The sequence below is a fragment of the Melozone crissalis genome, unplaced genomic scaffold (assembly GCF_028551555.1).
Source record: "Melozone crissalis strain CALT ecotype California unplaced genomic scaffold, PUWL_Pcris_2 ptg000004l_1, whole genome shotgun sequence".
NCBI lineage: Eukaryota > Metazoa > Chordata > Aves > Passeriformes > Passerellidae > Melozone > Melozone crissalis.
The window spans coordinates 31,298,692-31,323,806 of NW_026535782.1; the positions used below are offsets into that span (position 1 = coordinate 31,298,692).

The 25,115-nt window shown below is 39.6% G+C and overlaps 1 protein-coding gene across 1 annotated transcript in view; it reads right to left on the minus strand.

The window, feature by feature from the left end:
• Positions 1-13,149: 13,149 nt before the first annotated feature.
• The window catches only part of LIN7A (lin-7 homolog A, crumbs cell polarity complex component), a 46,752-nt gene continuing 34,786 nt past the window's right edge, over positions 13,150-25,115 (minus strand). Inside the window, exons 3-6 of the mRNA XM_054277837.1 lie at positions 23,898-23,969; positions 21,330-21,539; positions 16,883-17,095; positions 13,150-15,383 (exon numbers count right to left, since the gene is read on the minus strand). Of these exons, the coding sequence (XP_054133812.1) occupies positions 16,883-17,095; positions 21,330-21,539; positions 23,898-23,969 (495 nt within the window). The 3' untranslated portion in view covers positions 13,150-15,383. The remainder of the gene's footprint in view (positions 15,384-16,882; positions 17,096-21,329; positions 21,540-23,897; positions 23,970-25,115) is intronic.

Below are 25,115 nucleotides of genomic sequence, written 5' to 3' on the forward strand. Positions count from 1 at the left end.
TATTAATAAGTGGAACTGAAAAGAAAGATTTTTATTCTATATGAAACATGTTCATTTAAGGAAGGCTGTGCCCAGAAATAAATAAGAAGATGATGTTCTAGAAAGTCTGAGCTCCACCTATCCCAACTCCTACTACTGATTGCTTAGGGCTCTGGGGCAGCATGTAGTGGCCTCACAGGCAGGTGGCAGGTGCAGGGATGCCTCATGGTGTCAGAATAATGAATATAACACACAAGGTGTGTTACAGCAAGTTTCTGACTGCCACTCACTGCAAGGAAGGGCATAATTCTGTACACTTTTTAGAATACAATAATGTTGTATTTTACCTCTGAAAACCATGCATATTTGGCTTAAATTATGACTGAGGGAGGCAACTGAGCTTTGGGGTTTTTTGTGTGTGAAGTCTCATGTATCTTTTGTTAATAAACCAAACAGAGATCTTTAGTGAACTAAATATTTTAAATTCAGATCAGAAGGGACATTTGTACATTGCAAAACTAACATAGAAACCTGGAAAAGATCTCTTAAATATAACATCAAGACAAAAATCCTGCTTTCCTAATGTTCAAATTTCTGGAGTTGCTTGTGTGGAAAACCACTCCTTTTGCCTGTAGGAAAAGATCAAACTCTTTCTTTTCCTGTGGTAAGGCTGAAAAGTGATACATTTTTAGTAATTAGTTCTTGGAGGATGAAGGGATCTTTATAGCACTTTTTGTAGTGCTTGTCTAAATATGCCTAGGAACATCTCAAATTCACAGCTACATTTCAGTGGAAAATCAGCATCTCTTCTTCCCAGTTCACCCTGCTTATCAGGAGCAGTCAGAGTTTACCACAGGAGGCAGCTCACCTCTTCCCACTGTAAACCTCCTCCCTCACTCCCTCCTTTCCTCCTCTTCTCCACCTTGTCCTCTGCAGAACCCTTGGCTCGCTCATCACTTCTCGCTGCTCCTCTCAGCTGGACCTTGGCGTGCTGGAGGACTCACAGCTGGCCAGCTGACTTCTGACCTTTGGCAGGTTCTGCATGGGGTATCAGCCTTACAGCTGGCCACAACTGCCCTCCTGGCAACTGAAGGCCTAATGAGCTTGGCCAGCTGGAGACTGGGCTGGAATCCTGCTGGCTGATTTGGCCCTGTGTGAGGGATTGAGGGGTTCAGCCCCAAAATGTGGAGGGAGTGAGCAGTGCATCTGTCTATGTGCTGCTGCCTCAGGGCATTAGAACCAGGCTTCTCCTACAGCCAGTTGGATTACTGGGATGACTAAAAAAACAGATAGCAGAGCTGGTTTCTCTCTCTCTTTTTTTTTTTTTTTTAAATGGAGTTTGCTGTTGAGTATTAGGTTTCATTAGTGACTATTACCCTTACTGCATCTCATGGTGTTCACTCTACAGAATCCAAGAAATACACCCATCCATCAGCCCAGGACTGGGCTGAGGGAGTTATTCCCCTTCCCAAACACAGTGGAATATATTGTCCCTTTATCTAGCAGGTGCCCCATTTTCCTGTCTCCAGAAGGTTATGCATCTTGGACACTTATCATGAAAAACATTGTACTGCTACTTTCTCAAAAGTCTCCTGCTTCCCACTCCCCTTACCAGCAGAAAGGCATCATTGATCCATGGAGTTAGTTTACTCCTTGAGCATTAGTAACCTTTATGAGCTGCCTGGCAATCTGCTGAAAAATGTTGCTGGCTATGATGCCAAAGGCATTGCTCATCTGTGCTTGAAAAAAGTGATACCATGATATATGAGGGTCAGCAGGCCCAGAGAGAGATCAGAAAGGTGCTTCAGTATCTGCATTAAATCAGGTGAATTTCGGTCTGACACTCTCTGAGAGGCCTTCAGACCTGGAGTAGCAGCAGAGAAAAAAATGTGCATTTTTTCTCATTATTTCTCTGATCTTCTGCAAATAAGCACTTTTGAACTGATACTATTTTCTGTTTAAAAATCCATATAACATGACTTGAAAAAGTAACTTTAAAAGCATTGACACCCCTTCTAGTTGGCTGGAGTAGAGTCAGTCAGTCATCTGGAGGTGGCTGCCTCTGCTCTGTCCTCACTGCCATGGTTCTGTCTCCTTTGGATAGCATCAAACTGATATTGGGAGCAGACACAACACTCACTTCTCCTCTGGGTCTATGCCTACCAAGAGCTGTCATTCTGAGCCTAGGACTCATACATTTCATTAATATTGTGTCTTGAGCAGATGGGAGTCCTTCTGGCCTTTTTTTCTCAGGTTTTATATAATGCTGTGAATGCCCAAATGGGAATAGTTTGAGTGTAAAACTTCTTCAAATGGATGAGCACCATCCTCTTGGATGCCTGCAGTAGTGAAGACTTACACAGCACCTAAATAGTAAGATTTGAGCTCATAGTGAGATTTGATCATGGTTAAATGGGGATTTTTCTGGGCCTCATCCTGAGTTTAACATTCACTCTCCTCTTCCTTGCAAACTTTGTGCAACTGTTTACCTGGTCACAGGTAGTGTGTGACCTCCAGTGAGGAGTTTGTTCCTGGGTGCAACTGGCCAAGGAAGACACATCCCATGAAGGTGCTTTATGTGGTGAGAAAGCAGATACCCCACTAATCTGAAGCTGTTTGATTGCTGGAACTATGGTGACTTAGCACTCAGACTAAAAGTGAGAAAGTGCCTATCTCATATTGGGAATTCCCTTTGGAAGACACACGTGGTGACAGAAAAAAGGGGAATCCTGCTGAAGCCAGGAAGGGCAGCCACAGAAAGGGAGAACAGTGGTCACACGGCTGTATATGCAGCTACTCAATATGGAGTAAAGGGATAGTGACTCTGGGAAAAAGTTTAATAACTCCAAAATCCCTTATGCTGAGCATGAAGTAGAGGAGAAACCAAGTAAACAAGGGCTGAGACAGCTGTATCCTACCAGTGCCTGAACCACAAATTTCTCACATGTTTATTTCCTGGGCGAAATACAAAAATGACAGAACTTTGAAACATGAAACTTGTTATTTCTAAACTTCCTAATAAATGGCACAGTGAATGCCTTTAGAAAAGCTTTAGAAAGCCTTTATGAAATTGGACTTCTCAAGCAGAAGTGGTCTGCTCTGAGGAGTATCCTGACCCTGTCTGCCTCCTACAACCCACATCCCTATCACTCTCTTTACTGTGGAAGATAAGAAAAAAAGAAATATGTATTTTGGTGTATGGTCTTGCTTTAGTACATTCTTTCAACAATACCATGATTACTTACATTTCTTTTTATAAAGTGAATAGTCCTATTCACTGCTTTTTACTTCTTTTTATTGTCCTTTTTTTCCCATCTATATAGAGTTTTATTGTTGATAAGCAATGCGCTTGTTTACATGAATAAGTTTGAGTCCCATTTGGGTTGAATATATACAGAAACATCTCTTTATCTTCATGTAAACTCTCCTTTAATCAGAAATAATGTATCATAAAGTACAGCTAGACAGCTAGGTTTATTCTTCCTGCAACTCCACTGAAGCCCCAGGAGTTTCACCAGGAACAGATTTGGGCCAGAAGGCCCAGAGTATAGTTACAACATATTCATTTTCTCATGCTTCAAAAATGGACTGTTTATGTGCCAAGCTGTAAACTGATATTCATGATGACTGAAGCCTGAACAACATTAAAATATTCAGATCCTCTGCTTCAAATCCTCTGGTATCCGAAACTGTTCCTTTGCTTTCAAAAGGAGGGGTTTATTGCTGCTGAGGGTAAACAAGGGCAGGGGCACAGCTTTGGTGCTCAGGCTGAAACAAGGACTAGCCTAGCTGATACTGAAGCTTAACTGTGGCGAGCCTATGTCTCAGAAGCTGCCCCAGCCCCCAAGTCTGCCCAGGGCCCTCTGCACCAGCCCAGCCTTCCTGCTCCTGTGGCAGAAGGTTTCTGTTGATCCTTTCAGCTCAGAAACCCTTGTGAGACTTGCTTCCCTATTCCCAGAGGAAACCCCTTTTCAGAGGAATTTTTCTTTAAATGAAAACTACTGTGGAAAATTGCTTTTTATTGCAATTATAATGGATACAGTGGTTCACATAACTTGCAGTGTGCTTGAGAGCCAGAGCGCACACTCTGTTCACACACTGGCATATCAAGTATAATCATGCTTTTTGTTTAACTTGGCCATGATATCTAGAAGTAGGATCTCACAATAACTCACAATTGTGCTCACAATAACTGCAGTGTTGTTTTGATGGTCTTGAATGCCAATCAGCTGTTACTAAATAGGTAAGATAGGTAGGTACCTCCTTACTTAGCACAGTAGTTATTGATAGGTATTAAGTGCAAGGAGCTCTTGAAGAACCCTTCCTCTGGAGACTAATAATTTTAAAAAAAAACTTTGCCTATCTGTTTAGTTAGAAAGAAATCCGGAGAGAAAACGTTGCTGAACATATGATAAAACCTTCCACTTTTTAAAAAAATCAGATCTGTTAAAAAGAAATCAGTATGTCGGAAATATTAGAGAAAGATGCAACAAAGTTTATTTTCACATCCTTTTGAACCAGTAGAAATATCTGTCCACGAACATACTTTATATATGCAGGTTTTAGCAAATTTAAAGCCGAAAAATGGAGTCTGTTTGGGGGAAGGAAGAAAGCCAGTATGACAGTATTACCAGATTCTTTACTTAAAATGAGACAGGAGTATTTTGGGGGGGATTGGTCACGTGATGCTTGACTGAATCTTCAGCCCTCATGTAATTTTATTTATATGTAATCCTGGTATGTTTTATGTAGATGTCTGTAGTGTCTCAAGCAAAGCCTTTGCCCATAGCTTTACCATCATACTGCTACAGGCGATTCTCTCAGAAAGCTCAGGGCCTTTAGAGATGTTAGGGGCTCCTGGAAGCAGCAGTTCTGCTAGGGTGAGATTCAGCATCTTTTAGCTACCTGAATAGCTCTGTTTGATTCTAATCTTGAAGTTCACTTGGTTAAAAGCTGTGAGCAACACCTACAACTGTTCTGCCTCTAATTACAGGAAGAAATGTGTCTGGCAAATATTTGGTGGTTTATGAATGCTTTTATGTTCCCTTTCCCTGTTTCCTTTTGAAAAGGAGAAAAGCAGTGTATAATCCAGTTGAAAATGTGGGTTATCTGAGAACTGCCTGTGCTGTAAGAATTAGAGCATTGCCCCAATATTAAACAATCATCAAAAATTTCTGATGATGTGCATGCTCAGGCAGGATTTGGCAGGTCAGAGCTGATGTCAGTGCTGTTTGGCATGGCAGACATGCAGACCCGGGCTCTAACTTACAACTGGAAGCAGGGAGAAGAACTTCTGGATTACTTTTGATGCTGCAGTTCTCCCACTGCAATTAAATGAAGTGAAGCACCTGGTAAGAGAAGGGGGAAAAACCCTGAATCATACTGAAAGCATATGCTGTGCATCCGAGCCAAATGTGACTTAAATAGCCGTAGCCTGAAAATTGGAATTTATAAGCATAACCCCAATCCAGCAGAAAGTATAACACACAAATACTTATAAAATTAAAAATAATTCAGCAGCACCCAAAGATAAGAACACTGTAATATATATTGCTTTGGTCTTAATAGAAGTGCCTACCTTCAAGTGACACCCTGCACTTCTGTGAGCTTTTCCAGCACTCCCTCTGGCTTCTCCAGAGAGGGCTGCTGCAGCTGAGGCCCTTTTGGGTGCAGGAATTCAAAGCTGAAGAATCCTTTTTCCAGTGGGATTATTCTTTTTATAAAGCTCTGTGTGTGTGCTGGAAAAGCAATTTATTTTGTCACTAATGTGGGATAAAGCATCATTATGCTTCTCAGCTGTCACTGGGGAGTATTTGAAAGTGGTAAATCTATTCTGGGCCCAGTAGTAGCTCTAATCATTCCAGTCTGAATAAAAAAAGTAGGAAGTACAGGACACAGTCTGAACTCTGCTTCTCCACCCCCTCCCCACCCCCCCCCTCCCCACCAAAAAAAAAAATTCTGAAACTTAAGGGATAGATTTTTTACAGAATATAGGATATTTTTAAAATTTCATTTCTCTAAAAATGGCATTCTTCTTCTGTACTTCTGTTGAAGTACAGAATTTTAAATATATGACTAAAAAATCAAGTGTACTATTTAAAATACTGAAATGTACAGGAGTTAGGCACTTTACAAAATCCTATGGCAGATGAAGCTCAAATTCTCCAGGGGGATTAGGTGTTTAAATATAGCTGAGAATCAGAGACTCCAGGTCCACAAGCTGGGTTAGGGATGCCCGGTGCCAAGGGCCTTGTCCTTGTAAATCTATACAGAACACTGGGAATGTGGGAAATTCTCAACACATGGGGAGAGGAACCTGGGCCCCAGTGTCCTCCCTGGGAATTCATAGTGTGAAGCAGGGCTCTGCCTAAATAGCAAGAATTTGATGAAGAACAAGTCTTAAGTGTCTTAATCTGGATTGGAATGTAGTGTCTTTCCCCAGTCAAGATCAATCTGTCCATCTTTCTTTCTGTCTGTCTGCCTTTTCACCCTGTGCCCAAGCCCCGTGTTTCATGGTCTAAGCAGGGATAAGTACTTCATTTGCAAAGTAAAAGGGAATGTGCAATTTTTCCCCTTTTATTAACTGGATTGTCACCTACAGCACTCACTCATGATGTGGGACGATGAGTTTGTACCCTTTTGTGCCTATGTTGAAGGGACTGTTTTGATTAGGAGAGAAAAGGGTGTTTCAGAGCCTGGTGCCTCCAGTGCATATCTGAATTGCATTACTGCATGGACTAAACTAGATGGTCTTTCCTTCAGCTTGCACGATGACTTTGGCTTGTCAGACATCAAATTTGCCCCTAAATCAGATTTCTGCTTCCTTTTCCCCCACGTTTTGGGATGGACGAGTTGTGTGGCATATAATCCTCTCTTTCTAAAAGGCTCTGAGATCTTTTTGGTCATGTGTCTGGAAGCACAGTTACTACATGGCTAAACTGTTGGTGTTTCCCATCCTGCAAGGACAGCACATACAGTCCTGTGGCAAGGCTTCTTGTGTGTGCTCAGACATGGTGGGAGCAGTCTGCTCATCCTCATTTTCATGTGTGTCCCTTGCAACATGTATTTTGGTCACAAAGGAGGCATACTTCTCGTTCAGCACAAATAGGCAGGGTCAGGACCTACAGCCCACGCCTCTTCAGACTGGGTGGATATCCTGGAGCAAAAGCCTTGTAACCACTGGGCTGCTGAGGAAGGTGGATCTTTGTGGGTTGTGAACTGGAGACCCTGTGTCAGGAAATTCCATCAGCTCTGCTGTAGTCTGGGTGGAATGTGAGCAGTAGGAACAGTGAGGTCCTAATCCACCACAACTGTTTGCTGAATGACTTGGGTATTTCTTTGGGTATTTCTAGACCTCTCTGCCTTCTAGAGGAGGTCTCCTAGCCAAACCTCATCCTCTTAGGACAATATGGGGCTCTAGGACAATTACAACAAGGTTTCTGATAGACATCAAGTACACCTACTGGAATAGCAATGAATAATAACTTATTCTCTGCCTTCGTCAAATATTGGAGGAAGTTTCTTTCCAGTGGTCACTGCACTTCAAATAGTTATGTCCAAGAATGATGAACAGGTTTGCATATTACGTGAAGCAACTGAGAGCATTGAATGAAAAACAAAGAGAAATCTGAGAATGCTGCAGGTATTTGTAACCTCTGTTGTTGAATTTTGATTCTGTGGGGGAAGAAGGTTAATGAATTGAGGATGAAATAGCAGTAGCCTCAGGCACACATCTGGAGCATGTTGTTGCATTGTATCTCTTATATTTCGGAGAAAATTCAGCTTCAAAGTGCAGTGTTTGCACTATCTTAAGGACTGGGGGCATCCTGGGATCTTGCAGCAGATCATAGAATGTGGTCATCTTTCTTCCAATGCTCAAATCATTCCTGGCCTGAATACCCTCAAAATGAATGTGTGTGTGGACAGTGACTCATAATGCTGAAGGATGCAGCAATGTCCAGGCAGAAAATTTTGTCCTTTGCTGCACCACAGCAAAAGCTGGTATAATCTGGCATGATTCCTTACATGCTTGCACTGTTCTGTGACCAGCATTTGTCACTTGGTTGCCTTTTTTTTTAACCTCTATTCCCTAAAATCCTGTAACTTAGAGTGACTTAAAGTGGTGGCGGTCACCCATGTCAGATTCCTGTGATTTTGCACATTTAAGGATGCTAAAGCAGCAAGGTCCATCTCACAGTACATAGGATGCATCTAACTACTTATCCTGCTTGAACCTGCTTATCTCTTTTCTGAAAGGAAAAACTGATCAAAAAGTGTACTCTGCCTGAATAAATCCATTTGCTATTACTAGTGCACAACAAAGAGCCAGGCTGCTGTTTATACCTCTCAGAAGTTGTTGTGATGTGGAGTGGCATCAAAATACACAAAACCATTTTCTGTCTGGGTCCCTGGGGAAGTGTGGATGCTGTCCTTATGCATTTAAACTGAGCCTTTTTTCTGCTGCTTCCCAAGATTCTCAGTTATAAATAATGCTGATCCTGCTCCTCTACTCAGCCCTAGCGAGGCCACATCTGGAGTGCTGTGCCCGGTTCTGGCCTGCTCAGCACAAGAGAGACCTGGAGCTCCTGGAGCACGTCAAGCAGAGGGCAACAAGGATGATGAAGGGACTGGAGCACCTCTCTTGGGATGATGGGCTGAGGGAGCCAGGCCTGTTCAGCTAAGTTGTTGATTCAGCATTGTCTGTGTGCTGCAGACATCCACAGACATCATTCTGTGTCTCAGTTACTGCCTACCACTTCATACAGTCAGAGTTTGCTTGCCTTCTGTGCACTGATCTCTGGCAGTTACTGTCCTGTGGTAAAACTTTTTGTGTTCATCAGCTAAAATGTTGCAATCTGCAGCATCTAAAATTTAGGCTTTTTATTTCATATATTCTTGTAAGTTCCCTCTGTAGTGAAAGAAGGAAAAGAGGCATTTCCCATTATTGAGATGGAAGAGATATAACTACCCAATATATTTTCTTCAGGGACAAGTTGGGAATAGGATGTTCCTACAGACAAACCAAGAAGCCACAGTACTTTCAATGGGGAAAGTGAGACAGTGGTTCTTTGCTGCTACGCTGGCTGAAGGAGAAACATGTTAAAGCTGAGATGGGAATTAGGACTGGCAAAGGAGAAGGATGGAGGAGAATGATTAGAAAATTCTTCTGTCTTCACTGGGGAAAAAAAAAATTGTGTCAGTAACCATTACACAGATGAGGTGAAATCACCTCTTGGAGATAATTGTTCCCTCAGCAGTAGAGAGATGGTAGCTGCAATTAATTGCACCTTCACTGACACTGGTCTCTGAAAATAAAATCAGGTGTTCTGCCTGACTTCTGAGTCACTTCAGCTGTTTCAAAAGTGAGTTCTATAGACAAAGAAACATGCCAAATCTTCATCTGATTTGACACTTGGACCTATTCTTTTTTTCCCTCCTATTTTTTTCCACCTTTGAAGATTGTCATTCTTTGACTCTTGGCTTACAGAGCAAATTTGATTTAAGATTGCATTCATCTCCTCAGCAAGTCAGATCACCTGCATAGCTGAGCTGAATAATTTAATAAAGGCAAGATGACTGCATCTAAAACATGCTTTGGAGGTGTACAAATTGTAATGTAGACACCTGCTGAGGGTTCATTAGTTCAGCCAAGACTCTGGTTGGAGACTCTTTTGTATTGCAATGAAATCACCTGCACTTCGTTGGGAGTCAATGACATTTCTCACATCCTTTCTCCATGCAGATTTAAATAATCATCCTAGAATTAGCCAGGGATACAGGGAAGAAACCAGCCTCAGCCACACCAGTCTCAGTGTAAAACTTGTTTACAGCTGTCAGATTATTATTTAAAGCAATTGGCATGCGTTCTGACAAAATATATTTTTTGCCTTACCTTGCCTTAAAGTCTAAATTTGACAAATAGGTAGTCACACCAGAAAACTGCAGGATGAGCACAGGTTTCCTGATACCCTTCCTTGCCTAGGATTGTAACCTTTTTAAGAATAAGGGAGTTTCTAACAGAACTGGAGAACTTGGGCTGCTGTTAAGCACCATAGTCAGAACATGAAAACTAAACAGGACATCTGGTCCTAAACAAACAGGGAAGGCTGTCAGAGCCTGGGCTTTAGCTCTGGAGCTTGCTGAAAATAGGACTATTTTATAATTTTGACTTCTTTCCTCTGTCCTTTCTACTAAGAAGTGGTGCCAGTTTTCCGAGGGCTCCTATATTTATTTGTCAAGCTGGTGCTTCTTGGGGTATTGCCTTCTCCCAGGGCCTTTCAGAGAGAAATCTGCCTGAGAATATAAGATGTGGTACACAAAATATAGGTCCTAGGTGGTTTTCCCTGCTGAAAAAAGGAGAACTTTTAGATGCCTGCATACTTCAGCTAAATATCAACGCCTTGATTATAGTTGTGGTGGAGAAAGAGGAAGAAATTTCAGGAGTGTCTAGAAGGGAAGAAATAAAAATGCCTCTAGAGCTTGGATCTAATGATCCAGGATTCTATTTGGGTGTCCCTCTGAGGAGGGTGGGCAGTGGTACTAGCTAGGTGCCAGGCAGTGGTGCAGACTGTTACCAGTTACCATCTTTGAGACAATCACAGATACAATGGAAACCCAATTTCATGGATATCTTTGGTAAGTCCCTGCTAAAAGCAGAGCAGCTGCTGCAGTGGGAGATTCATGGCTTACATTGACTTGTTACTGCACCTAGTTTACATGGTTCCCTTCAGCAAGGCATGGGGATGTGCTTCATCTATTTTTTACTTCAATGGAGATTACACACTTGCCTAGCATTGGGGACATTTTTTCCATCAGTACATGTATAATCTTCAGCAGCAGCAACAGCAGGTGAAGTGGGATCAGACCCTGTGTGCAGTCCAATACCATGTTAATATTTACATTAGCCCTAAAATTATTACCCAGGTAAGAGTATTGCCTTTATTGCCATAATCCTATGCTACTTGCCATTCTTAACACAGGGAGTTAACTCTTGTGGCGTTCTTCTACATATAAATGGAGTTCAGTTCTGAACTGTCCACTCACTGTAAAATGTGTGGCAATCTGCTGAACGACTGCAGCGTACAGCTCTGTGTGCAGCTTTGTAAGGCTGGGAGGAGAGAAGCCCGCAGCGGTGCCGGCAGAGCGAGCAGCTCCCGGTGCCATGAGCATCGCTTCACACTAGGCGTCTCCCTTGGCACGGTCATTCAGCTGCGAGCTCTGCCTGCCGCACAGAGATGCTACAATCCAGCTTCACACATCTCAGAGAGAGGAAACAAGAGTTACTCCTCTACCCTATCAGTTCTTTGTGATTTTGACCAAAGGAATTGCAATTGCTGAAGCATATACTTTTCTTGTGCTCGATGAGTTGACAAGAATATGTGAAAACAACTATAAGAAAGCAAATGGAAAGATGATCAGAGGTTAACCTCCTATGTGACTTTTTTTCCTCTTGGATCTTGGCTGTTCCTTTTAGACATCTGCTTTTGTAATCTTTTTGCTTAATCCTAGATAGCTGCAGGTTTTAGATTTCAGAACTGGGCAAGTTTTGCTATGACTTTTGTTATCCCAAATCCCTACGGTGGAAGTTTAATGGTTGTCATTTTTGTGCACCTCTGATTGTAAACAGAAATCAAAAGCAATAGTTCATCTTTTTGGTTGCAGGTATTGTAAAATGCACACATGCTAGCCCAGTGCTGGGGTGGCAGTACAGACTTCTGCTATTAGCATTCACAGGCTGAAACTTGTTGCAATCTGCTCCTGTGTGCACCACAACCAAAGCATTTTGCTAACAATACCTGTGCTGAGCTCCTAAATTTCTTAGAATGGTTCAGAACATACATCTGTAGTGACAGGAGCCTCCTTAAAAAGCAGAACATGTGCAAGGCCTCTTGGTCATCTTAGCTATGCATGTAGAGGTTTAAGATTAGGGGATCCAAACACTGGGGACTTTTTATTTATTATTTCAAAGCTGTGTATGACTGTAGCAGCAACACCCCCTTAAAAGCCATTATTTATTCCAAGCTAGTAGTTTAAGTTGTTTAGTAGTGGCTCTGCTTATGATCTTTTTAACAGAATGCCTAACTATATATTAAGATGTATGTCAGAGATAGGTGAAATGAATCACATTTAATGGATACCTCCAACTCTTGACTTTGGAAACAGCTCCACAGCTTGATTTTGGACAGCTGAAGGTAGAGACAATCAATTCATCAAACATTTATCAATCTTTCTGCTCGTTCAGGCTGCATTTACTTCATGGACAAACAGGGTTAACATGGGTCTGCTTGCAAGACTGTTTGAGCACATCCCTAATTCAACCTGACCTTCTCATGGCTAAGCACAATGAGCTGTATGTCTCATCAGATGTGTACAGCAGGCAGCACATTCTTGCAAACTGTCCCAGAATACTCTCAGGTTTAGAAATCTGTTTTGTTTTATTAAATGCTGGATATGGAAACAGTCTCACTAATACTTATGGAGGGACAGTACTGCTTCTAGCTAATAATCCACTGCTTACGCGTGGAATGGTCGTTAGTACTTCCAGACACTTTTCTGCGTAATTCTGAAATTCAAGCTGGTGAGCTTTTTGCTTTATCAAAGACTATGGAGTTCTTCAATACTTTATAAAGTGCCAGTCACATCAAATAACACAAACAGAAAAGCTATGGCTAGCACAGCGGAGCCATCAACTTCACTAAGTAAATACCACCAACACTAAATCTCTATTATAATTAGATCCTGCATCTGGAACTTTGGTGTAAATGAATGTGATGCAAGAGTGTGTAAACACTCCTTTGGCTACTGTAGTAAAGAGACAAAAAAGACATCTTGGATCTTCAACCTCAGTTTGCTGCCACTGCAGAGAAACATGAGGGAGAGCCCCAAAGGTAAATATAGGCAATAAAACTCACTAAGTTGACTGAAAGAATATCAGTTTAGTGTAGTGTAACAGCAAATGCCAGGAGACCAATCAGTTAAAATACAATGCAGTATAAATAGCTGCAGACCTACATGTGGAAAGGGTTGTCTTCCCTGCACGTCTTCTGAATACTAATTCAGCTCATGTGCACACGTGGAAGTACCATGTTAAATCAGGACTAAATACATTTAAATCATAAATGAAAATACTGACTAAAATCCAAAACCATATCACAGGCTTAGGGACAGCAGTTATTTTGTGATTACGTAGCTGTATGTTTTATTGATCAGTAAGGGGCATGAAAAGCAACAGAAAGCTATTTCTTCCTGTTTTCACTTCAAAGTCATTGACAGTTCTTACTGTTAAATGTTGGTGAAGACTAGAATGTTAATTTTAATGTGTATAAATAATTTATTGAATAATAATATATGAAAATGAATTTTATATGCTTCTCTATATGAATGACAGTCTATTATTGAAATTTACTAATCAGCACATTCCACTCAAATTTTTTGAGGAAGAGGAGGGAAGGAGGTTGAGAGGCAGTTTGGAAAAATGCAGTACAGTGGGCTAAATCTGAATACTTGGTCTCTGAAAATGCAGCTATCAGGGTAATCCTAATCATACTGATGAGATACAAGACCGTTATATGCAGTCATAATAACAACTTAAAAACTTTCAATATTAACAGCAATGCCTGCTTGACAACAGTTTTAAAATAGGTACATACAATTTTATTAAGTATAAAAAGACACCGTGCAGAGCACAATACAATATATTTCATCTTCAGTTCTGGTAGTTCTCAAGCTCCACGCTCTTAATTGATATTGTCACCAATGATTACTGAATATAATTACCTCTCTGTATAAAACGAGGCTTCTCTAGATGAATTCATGCTGTTTGGTTTTAAACATACAGTAATTTCCTTTCAATGGCTACTTACACTGATCAAACACTGTCAAGTCTGTTGGCTAGCCTGCATTTGGTTTCTAACATATGCTATGATACTGCCAATTTACTCTGTTTTGCTTTGTCTCTCTCTGTTTGAGAACAGACCCTCCAATATATTAATTTCTTCTGACTTGGTTCCAAGTTCATAACCAGAACACTGTTTCTGACCATTTGTACATTCCATTCTGCACATTATTGAACTTTCACTGACATCAGCAGGAGTTTCCAACATGCAATGACTGTATGGTTTTCCCCTAATCCCCTTTTCTCCCCCAAGTCTTTTCTAATGAAGCATAGAAGGCATGTAAAAATGATCTTTTTTTAAGGATTTGAGAATCCATTTTCTATTTTCTTGAAAGCAGATGACATTTATGGCCCTCCAGCTTTGACTATCTTCTTTGGAAAAGCAGACATGTAAACTTAAGAACTTAGAGATTTTGCTTGCACATTCCAGTTCAGTTTAATTTTAAAAAAAAGTCAGACTGTAATTTCAAATTGATTTAAATGATAATGTGTGAGTCCTAAAAGAAACAACTTACATTTCCTCCTCTCTAAAATATATTAACATTAGACTGGAAAATAAATTAAACAATACAGAAGTGCAAAGATTATTCTATCACAGTAATATCTGCCAAACAAAGCTTGGTCTTTTGCTAACATTAGCTTACTACATTTGCAATACATGCTAAGCAAAGACCCTACTTCTCTAACAGGTACATTCAGACAATATATATTTTATTGAATAAATATATAATATATCCAGTTATAGATTTCTGAATAGTAACTATAATAGATACAAGCAATACCTACGTTTAAAAATACAGTTCTAGGCTTCCCTAACTTTACTACTAATAAAATTAAAGTTGACCTAAAACTTTTTCACTCTGTTGATGCATAATAAAATATATGGAAACACCAAGAGTAAAAAGCCAATTGCTTCTACAAATGGAATACTTTATAAATATAGTAAATTGCTATTTCCAGAGGGAAATCTGAAAATTATAAACAGGAAGTTAGGTTAAAACAGCTCTACCAGATATAGTACAAAGTGGTTATGAAGCGTGATGTACAAGTTTGATGTCTGTGGCAAAATTTTGAACTGATGTTTTTCATTTTTGGAGATAACTGTAGAGAAAGATCCTGCTCTCAAAAGCAGCCAATCTTAACCTCCCTAAACAAAACTTTCAGTGCCTAGAGAAAGCCAACTAGAAATTGGTCAGAGTAAGGAGTGCAAGAGGAGATCAAACAGAATTATTTGGAAGCCCTGGACTTCGCTGTTTCATAGGGTTTACCAATCATGCTGTTCTCATTGGGAACAGAGTCACAGAAGCAAAATGCATCTGTGACCACTGTGTGCTGAAAAGCCTTACCATGATGGTGCCCTCCCTACAACTCACTTTAGTCTGGTACTGTACATTCTCCAGATGAATTCTGTTTCATGTTCCTGTAGTTGTTTTCTTTTGCTGGAAGAGTACAGCTCTGGTTGCCTGATTACTGAACTCTTGATTGAGGCTTCTTCTTTCTCGAGAACAACCTAGAATTAAAGAAACACATTGCTCAGAGCAAGCAGAAAAAATTGAGGAATTAAGCTGGTGGCTGTCTCTGCCTGCTATTTCTCCCTTTCAATTTAAAATCAGCAAAAATTCCTTACTTGCTAATGAAATGATTTAGGCAACTGAAAAGAATTAAAAACTTCATGTGTATGTCTGTCTTCTGCAATGGCCTTGGTTTACTTAGAAACCCCAAACTTACTTCATGAAATACTACTGTTTATACCTCTTGTCTGAGTAGAGGTTGTGAGGTGGAATTCAAAACCTTCTCAGGGCCCTTGTTTGCCCCAACAAATCTGGAATACTGGTGGTCACAGGACAGGGTGTGTACAAGGGTGTTTTCCCCTGATTACCAACAGAGGTCAGTGTCAACACTGATGAGGATGAGACCGTCACTGGGAGCTCCAGATTTTGTCGATTTGGGGACTTTCTGAGTCACTTACTGACTCTTTCAGTACATGTCTACTGTTTTGGGAAGAAACAGCTATGAGATGAGGGTTGAGATTTAAATCATCCTACTTGATTTTATTTAGGCAAATGGAGCATATCTATAAATGTATTCATAGCACAAACTCTCACTGATTTCAGAAACCTGCATATGCAGAGAACCTCTGAACCTCACACACCACTGGGAGACCTGCAAGCCTCTTGGAAGTTATTGTGATTTTGAATGTCAGATAAGAGTGAATGAAATACTTCCTACCAAACTGTATCCAAAAGCAAGCACTTAGAGGTGCCCTGCAGAGTGACCAGAATGAAGTAAGTGTTCCCCGTGGCAAGGAAGCGGCTTCAAAGACTTTTCTTCACCTACCACCAGCAAATCTTGAGGTTTCATTATAGAGTGGTAACAGATGAGTTGAAAATGCTTTAAACTGTCTAAACCTGGTGGCACATTCTTGTCATAAATGCTCTGGTTGTTAATATTAAATAAAAAACATTCCCAGGACTCCATTCACTTACAGATAAGCCAAAAGTGCATAGTGGCTTTTGATTTCAGGGTTATCAGTTGGAAACTGGCTCCAGAATTTTCCAGTGCCTTTAACCTGTTGTCAAAGTGCATCTTTACAGGGAAAAACCACGTGGAAAGGTACCAAAGAATGAGCTCTGCTCATCCTGGCAGTATGTGCTGGCTGGGTCCCCAAGGGTACCTCCAGGCCCCTGACTGCCCCCCTTGGGGCTCCCTCCATCCTGTCCACAGCCCAGGGCCTCATGTCAGGCACTAGGGCTGCCATCTCCTGTCCCAGCAATGCCCCAGCAGGGCCAGTCTCCAGCTCCCCATAGCCCTGCCCTGCCCAGCCATGGGGGCTCATGTCCCAGCCTGTCTCTATCCCCAGGCAGGTGCCCAGGCCTGGGGCTGCCCTGCTCCTGTCTGGGGCTGAGATGGGCTCTGGCAGCAGACACTGCCCTGACAGACCCCTAGAAGTGGCTGGCCCAGGTGGGGTGCTGCCAGAGCACTCTAGGGAGGAACACTGAATCCTCTCACCTACGACATGTGGTTTTGCTGTGTAGTTTGCTGCTGCTGCTGCTGCTGAATGAGCAGCTGCTGCTGTTGCCGGCGCCGCGCTGTTCTCAGCTTTTCGAAGCGCGCCTCCATCTCCTCCAGCACCTTGGGAGTGTAGCGCACCACCAGCTTCACGCTGTCCTTGGCCGCCTTCAGCAGCTCCACCGCCTTCTCGTGGTGCTCTCCTTCCACACTCTGCGAGCAGGGAGAACAGATTTAAGAGTGAAAATGGTGCTTTGATCCAGAGCTGTGTCTTTTTCATATGGAAAGTGTGGCAGAGTTTTACGCAGTTTCCACACCTTACATTTTTTAAGGGGCCACTAAAAAGAAAGCATTAAGACTTATGCACTGCTGGGCATGTATTAATTTTCAAGCCCTGACTTCTATGCTATTGCTGTTTGGAACAGTAAACTTCCAAAAGAGGGAGGTGACTCAGCTGTTAAATAGAGTATTCAATTTCTATCATTAAGTGGACTGACTGGAATCATATGCCTTTTAGGCATGTGCATTATTACACACCTTAAGAAAAAGCGAAAAATTTTCTAATGGTGCACAATTGTCCACTTGTTGTATGACATATTTCAAAACCAAATGTATCTCTGCACAGGAAAAAACCCAATAGCCTGAGCATCTGTAATCTTCACATGGGCTTTAGATAATCTAAAAATAAGTCTTTTTCTTCCCATTTAAAATAAACCAAACTTTTACTACCTACTGTGTTTTAAAACTCGTATGTATTTTGGAAATATAAGTCTTGATAGAAAGTTTACAAAATTTGGCATTGTTTTATATTTCCTTTTTTGCTTGTAAATCATGGTCAGAATGGCATGGCATGGACATTCAGAGGAAATGAGAGGATATTCAGTGGTGTCATTTCGGTTTTGCTGTGCAACAGCATGAACTTAGAACAGCCTATGAACAAACACTGTAACCTCCCAAGTAGAAACATTTCATACAGTAGAAAAATTTATTTGCTTGCAAAATGCTGGATGTTTCTTATTAACACCAATAAGAAATTGTGATTGTTTTGTAGGGGAATAATAAGATGGGGTGTTTTAATACATCATTCAACAACCTAGCAAACTGCATTGAATTCATGCTTGTTTATTTTCTCTCCTGGTTGTGCCCAGCCTTGTTCTTCCAGTTTAGACAGTATTTTTTAATTAGAAATGAAGGGTTTGACTTTGTTGCTATCCAGGTCAATGGAAAACTACCATTGATCTGGATGGTAACGATGCAGAATTAAGCCTAATGCTCTGAGCCATAAGCAAAGAGGGGACAAAACCAATGGCAAACATAGCGATGCTAAATACAAATCGTGCTCTCTGAACACACCTCACTCAGATCTTGACAACCACAGTTTTCAACCCTTATTAATATGATGGTCAAACTTGCTCTTAGTGTCTTTATTGCTGCTTGCACTCCAGTTTTCAAAGTATTACAAAAACTTTACTTGCTTAACAACAGCTGCAGAAGTGGAATAGAGCAGGAAAAGGAAAGGGCAAAGGGAGTTGTTTTGCTGTGGGAATGCTTCTGCCTCTGCAAACCTCTAAGGCTGGGCTGGCAAAGGACTCCTGCTGGTATCGGTCATTCCTCTACAAGGTACTTTGCTGACTGGATTATGCTGGTGGGGGACATTGCAAGGATCTGACACACTCATGTTACTTTAGAACTGCCCACCTAATGGGTAAAATTGTTTTTGAAAGTATATATTTACTTAACATATAATTTTTTATTTCATATACTTATATACACTTATTCCTTTTTTCCATTATTGCATTGGCAGATTGCATGAAAGAGAAGGTTGAAAAACATTATAGAGACAATAACAGCTGAAAGAACTGCAAATATTGTGTGGGCAAATACCAACAATTACTCTATCCTGGTTCACAGACTTGCCATAAATCTAGAAGAAAAAAAATTCACTTTCCTGAAGACAAAAAGAACATCTGCTAGACCACAAGTTGGGAGACTAAGAAGAATATTTCTATTAGGTATCCCTACAGAAATACTTGGTTGACAAATTAGTCATTATAAATCTATTTTGCATCCTTTCTGTATCTGACTCACACAAGGTATCTGACAAATGCAGAATCTTTGCCAGATATCAACAGGCACCAGCAAGTGTTTTTGTCAAGCCATCTGCAGGGCTTACTGCTTTCAATTTCCTTTATTTTTAGGGGGTGTGGGACAAAAGTATGTTACAAAATCCTCAGCATAATGAGAAAACACTGTTTTTTAACATGCAGCAAAACAGCTCAAGGAACACTCTTCCCAGTCATGCTGGGACAACAAATCTGGATTCTGAACACACAGCTCTAATTTTATGTTCCTAATTATAAAGTTGGATAACCATCAGTGATTGAGCACAAACAAGTTACAGATATTTCACTTCATGTCCCACCACTGAACTGTCTGTTCTATTGTACATACTGTACATTATTTGCTTTTCTCCAGCTAAATTAAGAGAACCACAGAGTGAATGTCCCAGTGAACAATGCTAAATTTAGATTATTTTTTGCGCTGCCTCAAGCTTGTTTGCAACAAATAATCACTTCGGTAATTTTTGCCTTTTTACAAATTATATTGTGTGAGATTATTTAGCCCAAGACTGGTTTATGAGCAGTAGTTGCTCACTACTGTGAAGGTGGTGAGGCCCTGGAACATGTTGCCAGAGAACTTGGAGATGTCCCATCCCTGGAAGTTCAAAGTCACGTTGGACAGGTTCTGAGCAACCTGCTCTAGTGGAAGCTGCTCCCACCCAAACTGTGCTATGATTCTGTGACTGTTTCAAGTATCAACATGGATTCAAGCTTTGAATTCTGTTGTTTACACTCTGAATACAAAAATATTTCTTTCGCATCTCTAAAGCAACTTTCTCTTGCGTCCACATGCAATTGGGAATTTTGTACTGTGTTTTTTGCTGCATTACCTAAATATTCTAAAGTGCACACATCAAATTTTTGACTGAAGAATCATAAAATAGAGGTGACAAGAGGGTCAAATTCAATATAGCTTGATATCTGAATGTTCACCACTTTCCTCTCTGGTCTTTGTCTAGATACTGTTGACAGTAAAAGGATTTTTCAAGAACCATCCATCAATTAGTAAATTGAAACTATTTTCACCTTTTTAATCACTTGTTGAAAAAAAACAACCACCAAATTCTCTGGTTAACTTTAAATCAGTGTGAAGTTTAAACAACCAACTTCCTAAAGTATTCCATTGAGTTCTTTTCATTGAAGACTAAATAATCTTTTCAGTGGGTTTTTTTTCCTTTCTTATTGCTATTTGGTACAAGCAAGTTTTCAGAAATAGTATTTCTCTTTTGAGACCATGATAATTGATAGAAGAAGTGGTAAAAAGTCTGTCTGAAGTATTACCCTAATATTTTGTTACAAGAGAAAGGGAATAGCTAGTGTTGAGAGAAATAGATGAAAACATAGAACATTTTTATTGTTTTTCACCTTGCAACAACAAAGAAATTTAAGTTTTGAAGTCTTAGATTTCTGACTGAACTCAGAAACTGCTACACTGTGCCTTTGATGTATTTAAATACAAGGCCAGATGGAAGTTTGTATGGAAAAAGACTGCATGTTCACAAAGGGAAGGGTAAGATTATGTGAATGAGTATTCTAATCTTTTCAATACTTTCATTTTGCTTTTTGTGTGCTCTTTTACAAAGTAATGTAAAGGGCAGAATTTAACCTGTATCATGGAGTCAGAGCCTTATGCGTCCTCTAATCCAACAGCCCTTTTTTTTTTTACCTCCATGTTAACATTCACAGTGAAATTACTCCAAAATACTCCAACTTGATTTACATGAAAAATGACCATGAAAAAAATGTACCATTTTACCAAGCATACATGCTCCCTGTATGGGATATGTTGATTTCTCTGACAAAGATATCACAGCTGGATGAATATCACTTTTCATAAAAGAAATCTAGAATGCACCCTCCACTGCAAATCAGCACCAAATGTGCTTACCAAATTTCTTTCAATTTTATGTGTTCAGAGCCTTTGAAGGTCACAAGACTACAGAAGTGCCATTGTGTCATCATTGTGCTTGGAAAGGGCTGTGTGCCTTGAAGGCTACAAAATGAAAGAACGACACTCTGTTATTAAGCTTTTACTGCAGGACGGATTTACAGAATTATCAATTATCATTAAGGACATAGGTTCCTTGTAAATTAGGCAGGTGGTGTGGTTTTGAAATGAAGCTCTTCAAGCACTCTCCATTACAACAGAAATGGCACAAAATTGTTGGTGGAGCTCTGCCTCACTGCACCACAAACGCACACTGAAGGTCTCTCACAGAACTAATTATTTTTGTTTCGTGTGGCTGCATTTTAAATCACAATGTTAGAACAGCTGTGAAAAATGAAAATCCAGATGAATATGAAAGCTCTATCAAATTTCCACATACCACTCCATTAACTGAAAGCAGCTGGTCCCCACGTTTGAGCCCACCATGCCTTTCTGCCACTCCTCCAGGAATGATACGAGAAATATAAATAGGTGAATTTTGTTCCTTTCCTCCCATGACATTAAAGCCCAGGCCTTCCTCAGTCTTTGGCAGCTCCACCACTCGCGGGTGTGAATGGCCTTCACTCGCAGCAAATGCAGCAACTGTTGCCTGGAAGAAAAAAATGATTGATTTGGCTATTTAAGGGTAACAGTGATAGACACTTTGTTGTTCATTTGCAGGAAGAATTCCTTCCTGTGAAAACATTTCAGGATCTTATTATGACATTCTCTGATTACCTGAAAATGTTTTAAAAACTAAGTTCTATGCCAATGTTTTTTGAAATAAAGGAATAAACAGAGGAACAAATAGTTAGATGACTTGTCAAAGATAATACAGAAAGTTACCAGCAGAGCCAGAAGCAGGCACCAGGAAGCCTTACTCTGTGGTGATGCCCCCTTATGATCATTAGTGCATTTCTTCTTTGCCTTTTCACAGGGAGAAAATTTATCCCTATGGGATAAGATAATGGAATCTCTAACGTGTTCCTAGTTGAAATTAAGTGGATGAACTGAATTTTTAACTCTCTGCTTTGCTTTCAGAGTTATGGAATTATTTATTTTAAATTCTCAGATTATATTATTAAATTAAAAGTTTAGTTTATAATCTTTGTGAAGTCTTTGAAGTCTTGCAAACTAAGTAACTTCTGGAACAGAAATAGGAGGTTTATATTATATAATTCTGTCAAAACTTTTATGGAAAAATTAAATCTTAAGACAACAACAGATACATAAATCAATTACAAAAATCTAGATTGTTTAACTTATTCCAGGGAAAAAAAAAGAGAAGTAACATACTGTAAAGCTTGAATCCAGGAAAATATTACATTTATACTTAATTTTTCTCTACAAGCATTTTCTTACTTATTGGTCTTAATAAACCATCAAATAAAGATTAAGAGAATATTTTATAATTTTTAAAATGTGTTTGTAGTTCAAACTGCTTGAACAATTTTGCATCACATTAATATTTTTGAGCGTCCTATAATGCTTATGCTTAATCAAAGCTAGTGGATGATGTGATATAATGGATCATTCCAAATTACGTTTTTGCACATGCAGAACTTCTCATCATGCATACATATTATGTTAGACATGAATGCACTAGGAGAATGAAATGCAGACAGCCCAGAAATAACCAGGAAATATTGCACTATTGAAACATTGCTCTGTAACCTGCTGTTCTATATGAGTAAGAAATGAGAATGGGAAACACTAATTGGACTTCTCCCCATTTACTAAATAACATAGCAATAATTTCTATGTTTATCTGCAGTGTAAACAAATCAGGATTTCATATATACATTTCTCCATATAGAACGAAAGATCTTGCAAAATTTACATTGACCATTAGCTTTCAATCAGAAGGTTAAAATTAAAATAAGAAAAATGGCCTACAGAAAAGAAAGTCCTATTTAATATGGAAAATACACTGCAATTTAGAGTGTATTAGGTTATTTGTTGCTATTATAGAGCTTGCTTCCCTAAAATACTCTTAAATCATTTTGTAACACACTCCCAACCTTCCTCCTCTGATACAGCTTTAAATTAAAATCTCTGAGCATAAATACTTAATAGTAAGAGATCTTAGTTCCACTAGGACTTCAGGGAGTTTATGTTCACAGGAATGGGACCATAAAGAAGTATCTCTAAAAAAGATTTATGGGTTTTGCAATTTATTTTGCATAGAATCTGCTACACCACTTAAAAGACAGTGTTTTGTGCAAAATGATAATGGAAAAAAGAAATGGTGGACCCTCTTGTTTGGAAGTATCTATTTTTCTGCATGTTATGAAATACAGAGCATATTTCATACTGGCACATAGAATGGGTTCCTTCATGGTTGTGTGAAATCCTTTATAATTTCAGCAGCAGCAGTAACATAGCTGTCATTGTCTTAGGATATAAGAAAGGCAGGTCCACATGGACAAAGAGACTATATTTTATTAAAAGAGGCAATGTATCAGAAAAAAAGCCCCAGGCTTACATTTAGCTGTGGAGTCAATAAAATGTTGATCAGGCCACTTCTGTCACTGTTTATCCTTACCACTTGCTCAGTACCTACAGTTCCCGTTAGTTAAAAGGGGACTTTTGATTGTTTAGTTTCTACCTCCCAAAAACCTGTGTCCTCTCTGGATGAGATGTATGGGAAAACAGTCCATTAAAATATTGGTTGTTGCAGGCAGACTGCTATAGAAGAACCATTAGATTTGCTTTTGCAAAGCAACTTTTCAAAAAGCATCATATTCCATAAAATCATTCTCTTTTCTTAAGCTACAGAAGCAGCATAAAGGTTGAAATTTTCCATTATGATTGTTACCTGGGAAGTAGCACTGGTTCTAGACTCTGGGCTGCCACTGATGTCTAAATTTTCTTACAGTGTACACACGAATACCTGAAACACACACGCGCACAGTCAATTACTGGATCACTTTGGTACCACGTATTTCAACAGCTGCACGTATCCTACCTTTGCAGTGGCCCTGGCTCGGAATTCGGGGCAGCCATTAACAGTTATGGTTTCATGCATGTATTGATACACCTAAAATGTTCATGAAAACAAAATGAAATTAATTATAGGAGCAAAACAAGGACTTTATTTTAACTCAGATAAGGAGAGTCCCTTTCCCTCAAAGAACTAGCATCCATTAATGCTGTATTCATGCAATCATATAGTAAAGTGCCAGCTACACTTGAGCAGGCTTAGCTTAACAGAGAACATCAATCTGTGTTTCTCACAATAATTTCCAAACTTAACTTTACATCTTCCAACACAACTCCTGTCCATTCTCTAAAGTAGTTTCCTAAAACCAGCTAAGTTCTATGTTTTCAAAAATTCGTGTTTTCAGGCAACTGACTTCAATGCAAGTGATCTGAACTGACTTGAGTGGTGCCTCAGCCTCCAACAATGACTTCTTTGGTCTCTGAACTTTCTTATGAGCTAAAACACTTAGGAAACTGATATTAAAAAATATGTAAGCTGCTCAGCATACAGAAGAAGAAAAATGCTGCTCAGCTGAAGAATGGAAGTAAAAATAGCTCTGGAGAAAGGTGACAGTACTACCTTCCATCAAATATAACTAGCAATGTGAAAAGGGTTTACAGTCTGGTAGGTCTGGTCAGACATGATCAATGAGTAAGATTATCCTTTAAAAAAATCCTTTAAAAAGAAATTGTACATACACACAAATTACATAAAATCACAATGCCAATATATATAAATTTCTGTAATTTTTTTTTCTGGTATACACTTTTGGCCCATCTTTCCTGGTCCTTAAGTCTCCATCTTAAACATCTCCAGTAAAGAGAAAGGAAAAGGCTTTGTCTTACATTGCCTTTGTTCTCTAGATTTGTCACACTCTCAGAGTAAAAATAACAACCAAAACTTTGATACTAGCCAGTTATTTTGAAAGCAAACTTAAAAAATAAAAATATTTACATATAACATACAGAAAGTTTTTTTGGAAAACAAAGGTGAATGCAAACAAACCAAACCTTTTATTTAACTTTCTTATAAAATCAACAAACTTAAAAAAAAAGTTGCTATATGCTACTGATTTACTGTGGGCATTTTCTCGATCTAATTCATCAGAAATTTTATCGTTTCATATGTCCTATGTCTCAGGCTCCACTTCTCATCAGAGAGAACCTTTGCTGGTAAAGTATGTTAGTTTTTACAGCAATCTCC